The sequence below is a fragment of the Crassostrea angulata genome, chromosome 6, assembly GCF_025612915.1.
Source record: "Crassostrea angulata isolate pt1a10 chromosome 6, ASM2561291v2, whole genome shotgun sequence".
NCBI lineage: Eukaryota > Metazoa > Mollusca > Bivalvia > Ostreida > Ostreidae > Magallana > Magallana angulata.
Window position 1 is genome coordinate 59775796 of NC_069116.1, and position 18130 is coordinate 59793925.

The window sequence follows — 18130 nt, forward strand, 5'->3', positions numbered from 1 at the left end:
ATAGAATTGAAAAGGGAGGAGGAGAGTAGTTCATGATTTTCTCATGGCAAATTCAAAGTTGCCAAAGCCCGTCTAGTTCGTTAAGAGATTCGAAGGATGAAAGGATCCAAAAAGCGAAGATAAAAATAAAAGCTGGAAGGAAGTGGTTAGACAGTGCTCCGGTTCACCAGGCATAAAGCAGGCTGAAGCATGCAGATAGAAATGACATAGTAGTAGAGGGGAGAAAGGGGCTAGGAAGGAGTCACAGAGAAAGCTGGATGAAAAACAAAAACACGGAGAAACGTGGGATGGTTCAGGCAGAGATCCGCCAAATGGAAGAAGAGCTAAGAAAGGCAAGAGCAACAGAAATGGGAAGCCAAGGTGCATGAACGAGATGGACAACAACAGAGTGGAAGCTGAATCGGGGAGAGATCTGGAGGAGGGAACCACGACGTATCCAGTTCCGTTTAGGATCAGTGCATGATCTGCTGTCATCGCCAACCAACCTACACAAGTGGGGCCTGACAGAAAATATGAACTGCGATCTATGTGGAAAGAGGTGTACTCTGGAACGCATCTTATCATCATGTAATGTCTCTTTGACACAGGACAGGTACAGACGGACACATGACCAAGTACTCAGAGAGCTAGCTGACACCATAGAGAAGGAACGGAAGAAGAAGAGAGGGCATCAGAAAGACAGTAAAGGAAGGTGATCCAACAAGTCAAGAAACCTTCAGACAGAAGTCAATCTTGGATTCATCATGGGATATGCTGGTAGACCTCGGACGACGGCTGGTATTTCCAGACGTTATCCACACCAATCTCTGCCCTGACATCGTATTATGGTCCCAGGAAGGCAAAAAGGTAATAAGGGTGGAGCTTACTGTCCCATTGGAAGATAGATACGAGGAGGCCTACCTGAGGAAGAAATTAAAGTATCAAGATCTGGCAGACGACATCCGCAGCAAGGGATGGAGTGCATGGGTTTCCCAGTGGAGATTATCTGGAGAGGATTCCCATCCCAGTCTACATGGAGATCAATGACAGCTCTGGGAATTAAGGGGAAAGAAAGAAAAGCAGGCATACAGAGACTATCAACAACAGCGGAGGAGTCATCAAGCTGGTTATGGTGGAGAATAACAGTGCAGAGCTGGATGCCATCTACAGATGGGCAATGATTTGGCCACTCATTGCTGACTCACCACCTTGAGGACGTTCCAGAATAGGAGTCGAAACGACCAAGGACGGGTGGACCTGGCTGACGACGTCTGTAGATTTAGCAGTGAACTCGTTGTTTAAGTATTATTGTGCAAAGAACGTAACCAAAAAAAAATCGATTTGTTTTGAACCTATTTTTTATTGTACTAATTTACAATTGGGACTTAGATCGCCCTATCCCTGTCGTTGTCATCGTTCACGTTATAGATTAAATGAATGCATGTATAGAATTTCTGCATTTGAAAGTACTCGGGACACCTCACACAATTTTTCAACGGTGTTATTTGGGTACTTTCGTGTTTTGGGGTTTGTTTTTGCAATGTAAAATCCACGTAGTCTTTTTATCTTAAACATGACAAGATAAAAGGGGCGTTTCAGAGGAGATATCTTTGTGAAGTTAAAGTGTTTCGTAAATATCATGGGAAAGTGTAACAGATATTGGTCATTTTTATTACAAAATGATGTATATTTTGTCAAAAATATACAACCATTCCTTAAGGAGAATCGCATATAACCACCAACCGGCTTCTTTAAGCTCATTGTGTATGTAGTGTATTTTACTATGTGTACTATCCGGTGTATTTCACTGTATGTACAATCCGGTGTACATGTATTTCACTGTGTGTACTATCCGGTGTATTTTACTGTGTGTACTATCCGGTGTATTTTACTGTGTGTACTATCCGGTGTATTTTACTGTGTGTACTAGCCGGTGTATTTCACTGTGTGTACTATCCGGTGTATTTCACTGTGTGTACTATCCAGTGTACTTCACTGTGTATACTATCCGGTGTATTTCACTGTGTTTACTATCCGGTGTATTTCACTGTGTGAACTATCCGGTGTATTTCACCGTGTGTACTATCGGTGTATTTCACTGTGTGAACTATCCGGTGTATTTCCACACGGTGCCCGTAGACATCCCACTGTTCTCTCGGAGACAGTTTTCCGGAAGTGGACACCGGAAGAGGCTGACCAGATTCCTTTTCAATGGATGATTGACCAACGGCAGACGACCGGGGTCCCCCACATATATATTCACACCGCTCCGTGACAGCCGGGGGAGCCATTGGCTGAATAAGTCCGCGAAATCCGAGTCATAGAACATGTCACCCAAAAATACAACGTCCCAGGCACCAATTTTGCTACCGATGACGTCATCAGATGACGTATCTAAGTAGACTCCGTTCAGTTCACAGTTCATTTTGATTGCCTCCAAGGCCACTGAAATAAAAAAAAATTATATCTTGTAAGTCAACTTCATACCGACACTTTATGAAAAAAGATGAATAAATCGCGGAATCATTTAAAGTTCAAAAATAGTTTAAAGTGTTATCATCGGCTGTCATAAAACATATGTCAATATGATAGCGGGAAATATTGACCCTCGACAATTACCCAATCAAGATTTTTATGGATTCAACGAAAAATTATGTTAGATGAGGAAGTATAATTTAGATGCATTTAATATATGTACCCGGGTCTGTATCGTTAGCGCAGACAGTGTGCGCCCCCGACAGCTTGCTGGCGATAGCGGAAGCCCCACATCCACTCCCAACGTCAAGGACCTTCTTGTTGTGAAACAATCGTGGTCTGTCCAGGACGAACCTATAAATCACGAGACTCCGGATTACTCATCTACACAGCATGAAGGGGCTGCTCTCGCTCAACATGGTACGTAAGTAAGGCGAGATCGTAATCTATAGACTCCAATCAAAGTGAACAATATTTGTGTTACTAATATCTGCTTACAAATCAAAATTGATGTTTAACTAGTATTTTTTTTCGTACATGAATGTATGATTGGTATTTGTATAGAACACATGTATTAGAAATTGCATGTTATCGAAATTGGAGCAATGTTCTGATGTGTTCTACTTCCTGGTTCGGCTTTGATAATGTTGAACACTTTTTGATATGTCCTATTGGTGAGGTATATAATAAGGAGGAAGGTAAGGTGACAGTATTGAGGAAAATTTACCTGACTGTGTTAGACAAACATCGATAGTCATTTATACCTGGATAGCACCTGTCCTCCGGGCCAATAAAATGCCCAGAAGGGGTCAGTAAAAGGTGCGTCATCTCCTTTGGCTGACCAGAGGCTACATCTCGGGGTAATTAGGTGAAGCTGGATCTCCGGTGTCATGTGATCTCTCGTGACTTCCGTGTGTGTTCGAATGAGCTGTCTTAGCTGCTCAGAGTTACTTGAAACTGAACAGAACCATCTTCGGGCGGAATTAAGTTCCACCGACGAGCACCTCAAGAGTAAAGGTGTAAAAACTATCGGCATTTCGTACCTATACTTGAAATGGAAACATCATCTGAAATAAAATAAAAAAGATTGAATGGGCCATGACCTGAATCGAGAACTGTACGGAGAAATAACCTTTTAACAAATAAATTATAGTCGTAAATAGATGCAGCGATGTTTGACAGTGTGGCGGGATTCCATCACCTGGGGCCATTAATAAATAGCGCGTGCGTCTGCTTTGACGCATTCAATGACATCGTGGTACGGACTTGATTGTGTGAAAATACAGATATTTTTAGTGGATAAACTTTTCGATGATTCAAAATAACAAGATGTCGTAAGCCTTGTTGTAACATCCGCCCGGTAAGTATTTGCGTTCGTCGGACCAGTGACTTGATGTTACGGTGCCTTTTAATAAATCTTTCTTAACGGCTGGCTTGCGAATTAGACACACTACGCCATGCTTAATTTCATCTCACAAAGGTAAGGTTTAAAAGTGAATGGTAAAAAATGGCGACACTGTGATTCGGAGGTCGAATTAACCAGGTGGGGTTATACAGCTTACAGTCGGCATTAGGTGGGAAAGAGGAAGTTCATAAACAGATAAGGTTTTATTTTACCAGCGAGTGTTGACTGGCTTCTATTGTAAGGACCCAAACAGGAAATACTCATGAACGGATACTTAGTTTACTAGTGGAAATCGTTTTAACTGTGTGTCCATTTAACGCCCGTGAGTACTTCTAATTTTGAAGTGTTGTCAGCTCAGTTAAAATTGTCATCTAATTTTTTGTATCAGTAGCTTAGAAGGAACTCTTACGGCAGTATTATAAAGTGAATATATTTACAGGTCTATGTAATCAGATATATTTATTTACTATGTACGTCATGTATAAGCACGCCCATGTCTATGTCAATTATTCGCCTGCTGTCAGACGGTTCCTTTGTTTATTATTTCGAGTTATGAGATTACCTTTATTGAGTAACTTTAATCCACCAGGAATTTATACCTTTGATCCGCCTAAATAAGTAACCGTTAACAGCTGGTTAATGCTTGGTGTTACCTGTGGTGTTACCTGTGTGACAAAAGATAAAAGTTCGTTTGTTACGAGGTTTAGATTAGAAACAGTTCGTTGATTAAGAATCCAATACACGTAACTTCTGTACCTTTGTGAAGGATGTGACCTTTCTTCGCGATTGATAGAAAATACACAGTTCTGTTAGAAGAGAGCACATGTTCGAGCAGAGCCAAGGGAAGTTACTCCAATGTTTATTATGAAGAGGCGGATCAATAATTATACAGCTTTGAAAAATGATAAAGAAATCATGTCAAACATAATCTTTTGTGTTATGAAAACAATTTCTCGTTTTTTGTTTTCCAGGGGGCTGTCAGACAAAATGTTGAAAAACAAAAGACTCACTAAGCATCTATCATTAGCTTCAAGCGACAAAATGGTGGGAGAGTTTGTACTTAGATCCGCCACAGAGGTCAACAAGCTGCTATGGTACACCTTCAACACACTGGTGGACTCGCACGACGGCACCGCGCACATATCCACACTGAAGGTAAACAGTACTGTACAGACATACAGGTGTACTCGATTCTACGGGTAATGCAAGTCGTACTCGGTTCTGTGAGGATGAGTTACACAGGTAACAGGTTTACTCGGTTCTACAGGTTTGTAGGTCGCATTCGTTCTGACTCGAGTCAGAATGGATAAGTTACAAATCTACAAGTGATGTAGGTCGTTCTCGATTTTGGGTTAAAAAGGATGAGTTACAAAGGTGCACTCGATTCTACAGGCAGCTTGACGAGTGAGTTACATAGTCACTGTGTACTTTCTATAGGTAATATAAGAGTTGAACAGTCTAGACTCTAATTAAGATGGAGGATGTTACCGGAGTTACTCAAATTCGGTGCTTCAGGTAATGTTATTGTTGTTAAACAGTCGTTCTCGGTTCTACAGGACATTACTCGGATGATGTTGAACATAGACTTGCTCCAGGTAATGGGTTTAATGGTTGTGGTGTTAAATTCTGAATATTTTTACAGGAGTGATGCTGTTACATAGGTTTGTTACTTTCTTATTGATGCTAGAATTATAATGTATACAAAGACGTTTCATGTGAACTCGATTGTATTGGTTCATCGGACACTCGGCCATTCTACTCGGTCAGTCTTCTTTGCATCAAAATGTGTCTTGACATGGGTAGTGGAATATCATTAAACTGCAAAGATTCTAATTGTAAGATATGTTTATTCCGCACTGACTATTCATATTTAATGAATAAGGAATACATAGTTATTAGAGTATTCTGATGTGATAATTTTTGTCGGGGCTTGTTCAAATTCAAAAAAGCGGGTATTATACAAAATCAAAATACTATTAAGATTGGGTATTAGCCTCATAACTTGACTACTTGATAAAATATCCTCTGAACTATAAATCCCTATCTTTGTCAGCGAATTTTTATATGACATGTTTAATTTCCTTATTTTTGAGGAAATTCACAGTCTGTTGAGAAATAAAACCCACCTGTGATATTAAATGTGCAGCCATTGAAAACAGGAAATGTTGTCAAGATTAAGATTAGAGTAGTCCTCGGACAGTGACATAATCTGAAGCACGGCTACACGGATACAATCACCATGTCAACCACTTCAAAAATAAAGAGCCGATCCACGATTTGGCTTAAAAAACCCTGCATGTTTTGTGAGACATTTGAGCGTTGTTGATAACATCCTATATAATAATTGGGTCACATTCTATAAAATTGCTAATTAATAATGTGTGTAATTTTTTATAGAATAAAGTGTAAATAGTTTCAATGTTAAAAACATAATACAAATACATTAAAATATGCATTTTGATTTGTGAGAAACATCTCCAATTTTGAGATTTAATCGAATTCGTCTTGTTGGAGCAAAAAGGCGTTTTAATTTGTTTTTACAGTAACACAGAAAATTTAAAATTAACTTTAAATGACAATTGCATGAAGAAAGTCTGCCACTGACATTTTTGTTTTAATAATTGATATCAATATTTCAGGTATTGATATCAAGTCTTGGGAGAGTTTTGGGATTTCAAAAATCAGAAGAGCTTCTGAATATTGAAGGGCGAACAAACATAGACTTTCCTCTATTTTGTGATATCATCGACCATGAACTTTTACAAGTCATCAGAAATGCGCCCCCTACCGACAGTGTGGAGGACCCGTATGAACTGTACCGGCTGTGTTGGAATATCTATCATGACCATCACTTCACAAAATCGGAGTTCAATCTCTACAAAACAAGTGAACAAAATCTTTTCAAAATGTGGATGATTTTTATTTTGTTGTCTGAAGACAATGAAAACGGTGTTCCAAGTGGACCCCCGGAAATCGACCGAGAGGAAATGGCCATCTTGTTCCGGTCTTTTGTGTCAATATCCGGTCTGACAGTACTCGAAGACAAGATCCAAGAATTAGAAGCGGCCTCAGGGAATTTAAGATTTGTCGAGTTTAAGGATATGTTCATTGGTCTATTCGGTTCCCAATTAGGAGATAGCGATTTCGAATATTACCTTACCAAAGTCTTTGAGCTTTATATCAACGATATTTTTCAAAAGGTACATACTAACTATTGTATTGTACATAAAATGTCAAGTAATTAATTTTAAAAATCAAATAAATATTACTAGTATTTGAGTAAATTTCTTTTCGTTTATAAATATGTTATTTATGTATGTTTATGAAAGTGACCAAGTATTATGTTTTTAGTGAGAGAAACAGCGGCTTTGTATTTGCTGATCTCAGCCTTATTTATCTTTGAACAGGGCATGCTCTGTAAGAGGGGTTACCAGGTGAAACATTGGAAGGACCGCTGGTTTGTCCTGAGGAAGAACTGCCTTAAGTACTACACGAACATGCAAGAGAAGGAACTGAAGGGCTGTATTAACATCGTAAAGGACTGCAGGATAGAGGTGAGGCTGGGTGACCCGGCACAACGGACCCACGGGGCGGGGGCGGGGGGGGGGGAGGGGGGCTGATGGTGTTGACCAACATTGTCATTATCTTAGACCAGTTCAATAACAATCTTTATGAGATTGGGCGCTCTTTTATTTTATTCTCCTACTTTATTTTTAGTAGCGATAAGTTAACATGTTAAGTTAAATTACGAAATCCCTGTTGCATAAATGATGGCTGTGTTTGACCTACCTACATGTATCTGTGATCTGTAGGTTGTATCGGACAAGGGTGGAACCAAGCCCAACCGCTTCATCATCCACACCAGCTCCAAGCCGTACGAGTGTAGCGCCGCCGACAGTCGAACACGCGCCGAGTGGGTCTCAGGTCAGTGCACGCTCTACAAATTAAATCACTGAAGTGTTGGGGGGGGGGGGGTATGATCGTTGTTTACGTAAAGGTTGTTTGCCAATTATTAGAAAATTTGGATTCTAATTGATTCCCTTTGTTTGTGAGGATGTGCTCATATACAGTATGCATAGCCTAAAAAATATAAACAGAAATTACCTAATATCTGATTAAGATTTACAGGGAAAATTCTACAGCTTTGTTTTGGCAGTTTCAGAATTCATAATCTTCTATTGTAAAGAATAATGAACAGTTAAATATAAAAAAGCATTTGTTGAATACTTTGTTCTACCAGTTAAACATCGCCTTACGGACGCGTTTATACTACATGGTTAACGTATAGTGTTTTTGAAAATTCTTCGAAATGTATTGTTTATAAGGAAATAGCTGATAAATTGTGTTTACAAAAATATCTTTTGAAACGGTTTTGAAACAGTTGTCGCATAAAGGATCATTTTAAATATAGAATTTCAGCTCATTCATTAAACGCTGAAAACGGAAGGTAAAAATCGGACAATTCGGTCTAGAAGTGACTGTAAATGCACATTGTGTAATTCTCAATAGGAGATCAAAGGCAAATTTCGTCTTGTTTTGCCCTGCAATTTTGAATATTCGAGAAAAATACATAAAACCTTACTACTACAAAAACCCCTCCTTTTTCAAATGTATATAGTTGTTTGATTCTGATAATTTCATATATTCAGAAACTGTCAATATTTATCAATTTGATATGAACATGTTTTATTGTATTTCAAAGAATACCAAAGGCACTGACATAGGTTCTGACAGCTAACGAGGTCTTTACCATTTATAGAATATTTTTGAAAACTACGAAGCTGAGAGAGAATTTGATACTGTGGAATCATTTAAATTCATGGGGTCCAGTCTCGTGGTTTGTTGGTTTTTTTTTTCATTCGTGGGGGTGTATTTTCGTGGATGCTTTCGTTTTCAAGTTTCAGTAAGAAAGTTAACTCTTTTAAAGTTTGTTTTCGTGATGTAAATTCGTGGGGTAAGGCTACCCACGAATACCACGAATATTGAGCCACCACGAATTGTCATGATTCCACAGTATGTTATACAATCCATATACTATATTTTGTTTTATGTATATATACATGTACATATATATATATATATCCTTTATATATTCATGTACTAGTACATGTAGTTAGCCAATTTGATATATTCCGTTATCATGTAGAATCCTCATTTTTATATTGTAAGCATATATCTGTGATATGTTTATCTATGAGCCACATCGCTCCTTTAGCCAATAAAGAATAAAGTATATGTTTGCTGATGTCGTAGCTTTAAACCTGGCCATCGGTAAGTGCGAGGACCCGGATTTCCACTACCACAAACATCAGTCCAAACAGAGGCAGGCCAAACGGCGGGAGAAGAAGAAACGGGAACAGGAAGAGGTGCAGAAGAAGATGGAGGACGAGGAAACGCTCCGACGTCTACAGGAGGAGTACAACGAGGTACGCACCACGTCATTTCCGCGGGAAATCGTACAAGTTACTTGTTTTCAAGTATCTATAATATATTCTGCAAAAATTAATTGAGGCATTATCTCGATTTCTAGCGCCATCGACAGGATGAACTGCGTCTCCAAGAACAGATCGAGGCCCTGGAGGCTGAGAAGCTTGTAAGTGCATTTGATCAGTGCTGGCACTGTTTTTAACCAACAGTAAATTTGAATGTAATATAATTTTATAGATCAATTTCTGTTACTATCTCTCTATCCTAGGCGCGGGAGGATTTGGAATCTCGGCTGCTGAAGGAAGCGGCGCTGAGAGAAGTTGAGAAGCGTCGTATGCGAGAGCTAGAGGAAGTGAAGAGAGAACTACAGCGCCTCCTAGAGGAGGAGAGGCAAGCCAAACGTGACGAGGAGATCGTCCGTCAACTGCAGGCAAGGTATGAAATCATACACCACAAAAAACTCATGATTTTGGCCAATGACTGGGAAGATATGCGCATTTACAATTACATGCGTTTACGTGTACTATAAAATCAAAGCTATCACAGTATTATGCGCTTTAACGCTTATTTATGTGTAATATAATACTAGTAAAAACGTATAGTTAAACGACAGTTAAATGACAATGAATGCAGGTGTCCGAGAAAGGCCAGGAAGATGCGAGTTTTTGGTGTATATTAAGTAAACAATAATTACACCACCATATTTCTCCACAGTCTGCTAGAAGAGGAGTCCCAGAAACGCGAGGAGCTGGAGAGACTTCGTCACGAGCAGGAAGAACTACTGAGACAGGAGCGACAGGAGAGGGAGGGACTGGAGGGGGTGAGGGAGAAACAGGAGAGTCTCCTGAGGGAGGCCCAAGACAGGCTACAGCAGCTGGAGGTGGAGAGACAGGCGGCCAACGCGGAGCTCCAGGTGGGTGGGGCGGGGTGTGGTAGGGGGCGGGGCAGGGGTGTGATATGGGGCGGGGCAGTGATGTGCTGTATGATAAATGTAACCACTACCTTTATGCCTGAAAATACTTTAATGGAAAGAAATAAAGATTTGCGGTGATATTTAGTGGAAACTTCCCTTTATATATTTACGATTTGTATATTTAGTTCTATGTACTATTTATTTCAAATGGAAATTTTAATGACAAATGTTTGTCACAACATGTTTTTATTAATGAATTGTGAAATGACTTAATATTTGTCTCACTTCTAAGTTCAATAGAGAAACCACCGTCTTTTTGACCGCAGTTTCAGAGTTTGAATACGTCAAGCGTGTGTTTCATTATGCATAGATTCTGAAATGAAATATAGAAAGCCATGTGTTTCTTATTTGCTGCAGAACTTTAGCTCTACGGAGATTCGGGTTGACACTGTGTGACGGACCGTAGAGCTACGTCCAGTTCTGCAGTCAGATTCTTATCCAAAATTCATATTTTCTAACATAATTTTATGTTATTCGAAAACAATGTCACGTCGTAGAATATTTTAAACAGTGGGGTTAACTATTTCCCAAATGGGTTGGGGACATATTTGTGTGTCTGAATACTAATTTTCTATGGTAGATTTGTTAATTAACCACAAAGAGATAATATTGTTTCTATGATGATATAGGTCTTTCACCATGTGCACACGGATTTAACAAGTATCGAATACTTCACACGCGGATGACTCGTATAATTGTGTTGTATCCTGTTGAAAGGCCATAAATATAGAATACATCAAAATTTAACATTCTGATTGTTACTAAAATTAACTGTGCCCATTTTGTTCACACAGGAAGCATCGAGTAAACTGGAGAGGGCCGAGAAAGACCGCATCATCGCCGAGGCCAAAATGAAGCTGTGGAAAACGCCCACCATAGGATTAGCTCGGCCGGTGCTCCCTAAATATGACCCCTTCATAACTCACCGCGGGGAGGGCGCGTTCTGCGACAAAGACTTCAAGAAGAGAAGTGTGGGAAAAGAGCATCTTGACGAAGAGACAAAAGAGAGTGGGTCTGAACAAACAAACAATGTATCCGAAAAAAGTGGAGAAAAATATACATCGGAAAACCATGTTGGCATAGATGAGGTAGAAAATACTAGATCTGAAAACCATGTTGATGCAGATGGGGTAGAAAAAAATAAATCAGAAAAAACTGTTGATGTGGATGAGGTAGAACGCGTTGAACCTAAAAACCAAGTTAAGGTGAGCGAGGTGGAACCAACGGCAGACGACAATGGTTCGAGTGACGACAAACTTAATGATGACGTCAGTAATGACGTTGATAAGAATATTGAGATTCCTGAAAAACCTAAAAGAAGGGGACTCTCCGATTCACAAAATAAGGCATTGGAAAACCACGTGACCGGAGATACGTCACTGGAGACAGAGTTACGAATCGTTGAATAGCAAAGAGGACCTGTGTATATAAATTGTCTTTGTAGTAAATTATATATTTTCATTAAATTATTTCTAAAATGAATATAACTTTACATTATTATAACTACTAATCAGTCAGATTGAATTTAATTTATATCTGCATTGTAATTTCACTCAACAAATTCTTTGAAAATTAACAGAATATATCGTAATTACATTATAAATTACGATGTGTTCAGCTGAAATACCAGTTGATAACTAAATATGCATCTTTAGATCCCGCAGTTTCAAAGCTATAAATGATGCAATTTTATTTTTCCATCCAGCTACATGTATAAATGATGTAATTTTGATTTTCCATTCTTGTAATCCTAAGCGGAAGTAGATTGAAATGTGTGTGATCACTAATCGATCGCATATTCCCATACTAATAAGTTTGAACTAGCTGGAATAATGTTGCCCTCTGTGACATCTTACGGAAACAAAAGGGGGAGTGGCAGAGGGCTACATTCGCAGCTACATTTTAAGTTTGACCTTGGTGGATTTTATTTCCTGATCGGGTATCCTTGACCCTAAGTCACCAAGAATTATGTCTCTGGAAAGATTACAGTATACGGCCAGGCAGGAAGATCAAACACTCAGATGTACGACTTCAAACCATAAAGAAAGGTTGTGAATTCAATGTTTACACATGCTATTATCTTGAACTTCAGGTTTTGCGAGGAGAATACATTTTGCATGTCTAACTGTCTTGCACATAAATAAGATCGCGCCATGTTTATGCCGGTAATGACTTCATAAACTAAGACCAGTCATGAAAGGTTTGAATATTTAATTCTCTTAAAAAGTCATCAAATGTCACATGGTGAATGAAGGTGTTCAATGTTTACTGAGGTTTCAATACAACATATCATCCATATATGTCCTATTCCTCATGCACAGCTATACCTCCGTCTTTCTATTAGCATATCACAATATGATTTATATAATAATATAATGCAAATTCTGAAAGACAAACACATTAGTCTTTAGTCACGATACGGTTTGGGTGATGATTCTATCATAAATCACGATACGGTTTGGGTGATGATTCATATCATAAATCATTCCTTTCATATTTATTTACAGTCCCGATCTAGTGAATTTTGACAGATCTTTTCCATTTCAATGTTCATGTATAAAATTTTAAAAGTGAAATGAACTTTTTCTGTTGTCTCTGCCCAGTGAACACAATATTTTCTACAAAATCATCATCACAATACACCAGCATTTCTGTGTTGATACAATGTGCAGGGTTATACATCCCAGCACAGAGCCCGAATCACTCGAAGAAATCGGCCGCTTTGGGTCGTTTGGGAATCTGCAGGAGATTGTCTGTGAGTGATTGAACATCCCCTACCCCCCTCTTGCTGCCGGGGGTTCCTTTCACAGAGGGAGTGCTACTCTTGGGGGTGCCACTAGGGGTGAGGCTGATGGGTGTCTTACTCCCAGGGAGCGTGTGGGAGGGAGAGGGGGTGTAGCTGGCTCGCAGGGCCTTGTCTGTGCTTGACCGGATCCCAAGCCGCGAGTGAGCAAGCTTCTGAGCAGCGGGGGACATGGAGCTTATTCTGTCTGAAGTGCTCCGCCCAAACTTTGGGGAAAATGGCCTGTAACACAAAGTAAAGAAAAATATTATTATTGGCAAATTAAATAGCCATTCAGTTCAATTAACATCACATCTGTCTTGTAAAATAAAAACTGTGGAATGATATTGGTTATACAACTTAGACTTACGATGCTAATCTGGCCTGCACACTTTTGAGAGCTTTCTCCTTCTTGTCTCGGTGAGATTTACTGGCTTTTTCTGCTAGATCCATGGCCAACTGATCTCTGGCAGGTATTTCTGGAATCTGTAAAATATTTTCAAAAATAGTATTTCTCGCTTTTCAGCCCAAAACTACAGAAATTTTAGAGAGTCCTTTGAAAAAACCAAGTAAGATTTATATCGTGACATTGATTAAATATTTACCTTAAATCCTGGTCCAGATCCAACCAATGGAGTTTCACCTCCCTCCAACCGAAAAGGAGTGCTTTCGATTTCTCCCCAAGTCATAAGGGGGGATTCATCTACCCCAGGGGCAGGGGAGGGAGTTGCCAAAAACCCGTAGCCATTGACCCGAGGTGACTCCGCTGGAAGAATCTCTTTACCATCATGTCCAATCTTCCCGTGGTTAATGATAGCCTTGGCTGAGGCGGCTTCCTTTATAAGGTTCTGATTCTTGTTTTTGTTCCACGGATACTGAGTGAAGCGGGTGTTCTCATGAACTATTTTCCTGGGCTTCTTCTTCTGGGCATCAATGATTTCTTGTGCACTAAAGTCAGCACCTGAAATATTGGAAAGATGTTATATTATGTCCAGGAAAAGAAAACCCAAGATGATCATTGATGTTCCTTGATTTTGATATGGAATTATCAGGACTCTGTTAGATTTGTTGCGTATGAAATGTAAATTATTATGTAAAAATCCCAAACAAGTCCACATCATTAACACACTTACAATACATACATCAGTGAAGATTTGCCTTGTTGTTAAGCCAAAAATATTTACTAAAGTCAACAATGCTTAACTTTGGGAACATACATGAACAACTTACAAGCCAGTACTAACCTTTTGAGTTACAAATATGTACATGAGTGAATTACAATTCTGATACTACAAAACTTCAGGAGGAGGAAGAAATTACCTTTATTGCAAGTTTTTTGAAAGTTTAAATTATCCATTGTATGCTGCCGATTGCATTCGATAATCAATAGTAAAATTGGTCCGATTTTACAAACTAAGGGACATACAAGAGTTAGTTACAAGTCTGGTATGACATACCTTCAGGGACATACCAGCACATGGATGATACCTGCTTGGTACTATATACCTTCAGGCAAATATATGAGCTTGTACTTAGCTTCAGCAACATAACATGAGCGAGATTGGTACTAACTTTAAACTTACATTTATTTAGTGAGTTACAAGATTGGTACTAAAACCTTCAAGAAAATACAATGGCAAGCTCCGAGGTTGGTTCTACATACCTTCAGGGACATACATGAGAGAGTTACGAGCCTGGTACTTCCAGCTATCAACTCCGGCCTGTGGAGCTTCAATGGCTGCCTGCTGTTCAATATTCGGCAAAGCCATTCTTTTCTCCTCTTCCTGTAAAATCAAAGAAAACTTCAGCATTGAATTATTATGTGATTCCTTCTAAAACAGGCATAAACCTTCAGTCTTGGTTCCTTGTCCTATGAAGATGACAAAGTTATTTGCAGAGTATTCAACTAGGTATTTTCTCTCGATGTTATTATAATGAATGTACAAATTATTATTAACAAAGTTTAAAAGCATAAAAATGGCAATTTATCAATGATTGAAGGGTTTTAATCTAATGCAAATTAACATAAAGATGAATAAAATGACATCGTACTTGCTTTCGGCTACTTTCGTTTTCGTAGAGCCAGGCATGCTTTTCCCTGTGTTTCTGCTGTGTCTCCTCTAGAATCTCAGCGAAAGAAGCATTGTCTTCACTGGTGTTCTTAGACATATAGGCATCCAGGGAAAGGTTTGGCTGCTCTGTAAAAAAAATTCAGTTTAAAAATAAAAGGTATCAAAGACTTTCCCACAATTATGAGCAAGATTGTGTTTTCTGATAATGGCTTGCTGCTGTAATTGATGTAATTTATCAGATTTTCAACATGTAATTCAGAATCTGTACTACATCGTTACGACTTTTACTTCTGCCATCAATAAATAATTCAAAAACTTGTAATTGTTGAAGTATTTTTCTTATTTAACTCTGTACAACAAATACTTTTAATTACTTTTGTTGCCTTCCTTTTCCTCAGTCTCTTCAGTACATTTTTCTTTATGGGCATTTTTAGATGACTCCTCTTCCTGTCTGATATCTGGTGTCTCAAATGTTGCAGGTGAATTACCTGTAATCAAATTTCAAAATAAAGCTATACCTTTCTAACTTTCCTTTTTATATCATTATAAAAAGAAAAGTCATATTGTTTATAATTAATATGATAAAGATTGTACTATGATCTTAATAAGTCCATAGTTCAATCTTTATCATTATGAACATGAAAGGCAATTTGCATATAGCTGAATTTTTATCTATTTATCATATAATAAAAGTAAATTTTCTAGCCATTTAAATACAACACTTAGTATCAACATTGACTATATGTAAACTACATGAACTGCTAATAGTCATAGGATACTCACTGACAGGTCTTTTATCTTTATAGTAATGATTTGATTTGAACATATCTTATTATGCAAATATACATTTACATAAATGGATTTGGCAGCAGGCAATGCCTATGTAAGCCTTCTCCTTTACTAATGATCCCCTTAATTCTACCTATCTAAAGTTCAACTCATTGGAACTAAGTTCAGTGTATGGAAGGGATTCAAAGATTTTACTTTCTTCACCAAGATGTATGGGAAAGCTTCAAAGACAGGAATTCTTGAAATGTTTACAAACATTGAAAGAAATATCTCATTCAGAGCCTAAGGAAAGAAATATTTTAAAATTTCTGCCAAAAATCTAAGAAACATAACAGATATTTGTTTGGACTTCCTAAAATACCTTACTGAAAATAAAGAAAAAAATCAAAAACTAGTAGATACATGTACACACCAAATGAACCAAGTTGTGCTGTACATGCTTCATCAGGACAAGCAGCTAATTAACACCATGGCTGCCTCCTACAACCCAACGAAACCTACAAAACTTTTGTTCTTTTAAACTAATATATAAATTGTAGAAGCTTTTAGCTGTGTTTGACGTGCTACTTACAATCAATACCGAGGTAAGCACAGGATAGGCAGAAGAAGAAGACATAGCTCACATAATTAGTAACAAACTAAGAAAATCAAAGACAGGCCTCCACTTACACTCTGTTCGGTTTGTGGTGGGTCTTCCGCCAGTAAATTTCAGCTGAAATTTTCGCAACTTCACAAGGTCATTTTTCTCCAATGCTTCAAAGTACTCTCCTTTCGATTTTAAATCCGGCAGATCTGGGAAAAAGTCTTTTTCTATGATATTTTCTACATCCTACAAAAACAAAAAATGATCAGTGATCACCTTTTTTGTAACTGGTGAAATGACTACCAAATTCACTTTGAAATAAAATTCTACAGGTTTCTACTTTGACAAACAATTCGATATTTAAAATTATAAATCGCCAAGCATATACCGGTGTACAGCACTGCTCAATCAGTACCTTTTCAGGAATTGGACAATTAATGGTATTAAACTTACCTGTGTATATGTGTCTTCATCCAATATTTTCTGTGGTTTCTTCTTTTGTACAACTGTGATAGAACTTGCCGGAACAACAGTTAGTGAATCTTTTTTTACTACCGCCATCGGTACATATTATATCATCAAGCCAATTAATCTAAGATGTGTTTTTCATAATTTTTGTCATCCTCGACGTTTGATCAACAATACTTCAATGTTAATTGAAAGCATTTCAATATCTTGTTTTTAGCACGTCACACTAAACGTTGCGAGAACTTAGACGAATTGTAATAGTCAAACAAGTACCGAATCTTTTTCCGGATCAAGTTCTACACTCTTCATCTAAAAAAAAAAAAAAAACAATACATCTCCTCTAAGAGAATTATTCATGCGCATATTAAGAGGAAGGATGGGTGGGATCAGGGGGATAGGGGATTATGGACCCATCTGTAAAATTTAATTTTTTTTTATTTAAAAAAAATCATCGAAAATAAGCCTCGGATCCCACTCCCCTTTTTAAATAAAAAACTGAGTCCGCGAATGTAATATACCGTCATCTTCATACCAGCTCAGTAATCGGAACACAAATTGTACTTTTTTAACAACATATGCAGATTTTTTTATTATAATTGTTGTTGTTGTTTTTATTGTTTTATTGTTGTTGTTGTTGAACGTAATACTCAAACACTGTTGACAATCGAACTCCTGCGGCCCAACCAGTCAGCCTGGTGAGTTCACAGGCAGCTAAATCTAATATCTATTTTCTCATGATAAAAATATAACCATACCCCACCAGATATTAATAGGTAGAAAGTATTTTTTTTTTGATAATGAGAAATAAGGGAAGGGGGAGGGGGCAGTACATGTATCTACATGTAGCCGGTCCACCCGACCTGAGTTTAAAAAATCGAAGTATTAATCCCATTTACACTCCCCCTTTTTAATTCTGTTTTGTTCAGTTTTTTTTAATTGCGGGGATAATTTCATAAATGCGTGGAATCCCTGTCTTTTTAATCTCTAGTATTTGAATTTTCTAATGCATGGTGTACATGTACATGTAATATATAATTTTTCACTTTTAGTGCGTTTTATAAAGTTTCGGCCACCTACCAATATAATTAAAAACAATTTAGTAACCTTTTAAACGCTATAGAAGAGTAAAATTATTATAAATCAATCTATTGGGATGAAAAAAAACCCCTGAAAAATG

At 38.0% G+C, this 18130-nt stretch overlaps 3 protein-coding genes across 7 annotated transcripts; 1 reads left to right on the top strand and 2 right to left on the bottom strand.

Annotated features, from left to right (window-relative positions):
* Positions 1–2070: 2070 nt before the first annotated feature.
* LOC128188034 (electron transfer flavoprotein beta subunit lysine methyltransferase-like) lies at positions 2071–4824 on the bottom strand. 3 transcript variants are annotated; one of them, XM_052858811.1, is made up of 5 exons: positions 4616–4824; positions 4459–4512; positions 3219–3521; positions 2678–2808; positions 2071–2424 (listed from the first exon to the last, which is right to left on the bottom strand). In XM_052858811.1, the coding sequence occupies exons 3-5, from the start codon at positions 3488–3490 to the stop codon at positions 2087–2089; spliced, it is 741 nt and encodes a 246-aa protein (XP_052714771.1). In that variant the 5' UTR covers positions 3491–3521; positions 4459–4512; positions 4616–4824; the 3' UTR covers positions 2071–2086. The 3 variants fall into 3 exon arrangements, with proteins under 3 accessions (XP_052714771.1, XP_052714769.1, XP_052714770.1); XM_052858809.1 differs by having other exon boundaries at positions 4422–4512; XM_052858810.1 differs by having other exon boundaries at positions 4422–4824.
* LOC128188024 (switch-associated protein 70-like) lies at positions 2738–11755 on the top strand. Of its 3 annotated transcripts, none has more exons than XM_052858786.1 (10): positions 2738–2874; positions 4831–5014; positions 6499–7059; positions 7267–7413; positions 7672–7783; positions 9113–9285; positions 9390–9452; positions 9555–9721; positions 10001–10199; positions 11054–11704. In XM_052858786.1, exons 2-10 carry the CDS (start codon positions 4847–4849, stop codon positions 11666–11668), a joined length of 2205 nt encoding a protein of 734 aa, XP_052714746.1. In that variant the 5' UTR covers positions 2738–2874; positions 4831–4846; the 3' UTR covers positions 11669–11704. The 3 variants fall into 3 exon arrangements, with proteins under 3 accessions (XP_052714746.1, XP_052714747.1, XP_052714745.1); XM_052858787.1 differs by lacking the exon at positions 2738–2874 and adding an exon at positions 3501–3814 and having other exon boundaries at positions 11054–11755; XM_052858785.1 differs by lacking the exon at positions 2738–2874 and adding an exon at positions 3828–3934 and having other exon boundaries at positions 11054–11755.
* Positions 11756–12453: 698 nt separating this feature from the next.
* Positions 12454–17148, bottom strand: LOC128188028 (splicing factor ESS-2 homolog). Its single transcript, XM_052858798.1, has 8 exons — positions 16939–17148; positions 16572–16731; positions 15488–15601; positions 15094–15239; positions 14705–14825; positions 13647–14002; positions 13412–13527; positions 12454–13284 (listed from the first exon to the last, which is right to left on the bottom strand). The coding sequence occupies exons 1-8, from the start codon at positions 17044–17046 to the stop codon at positions 12960–12962; spliced, it is 1446 nt and encodes a 481-aa protein (XP_052714758.1). The 5' UTR covers positions 17047–17148; the 3' UTR covers positions 12454–12959.
* Between the last annotated feature and the right edge of the window lie 982 nt (positions 17149–18130).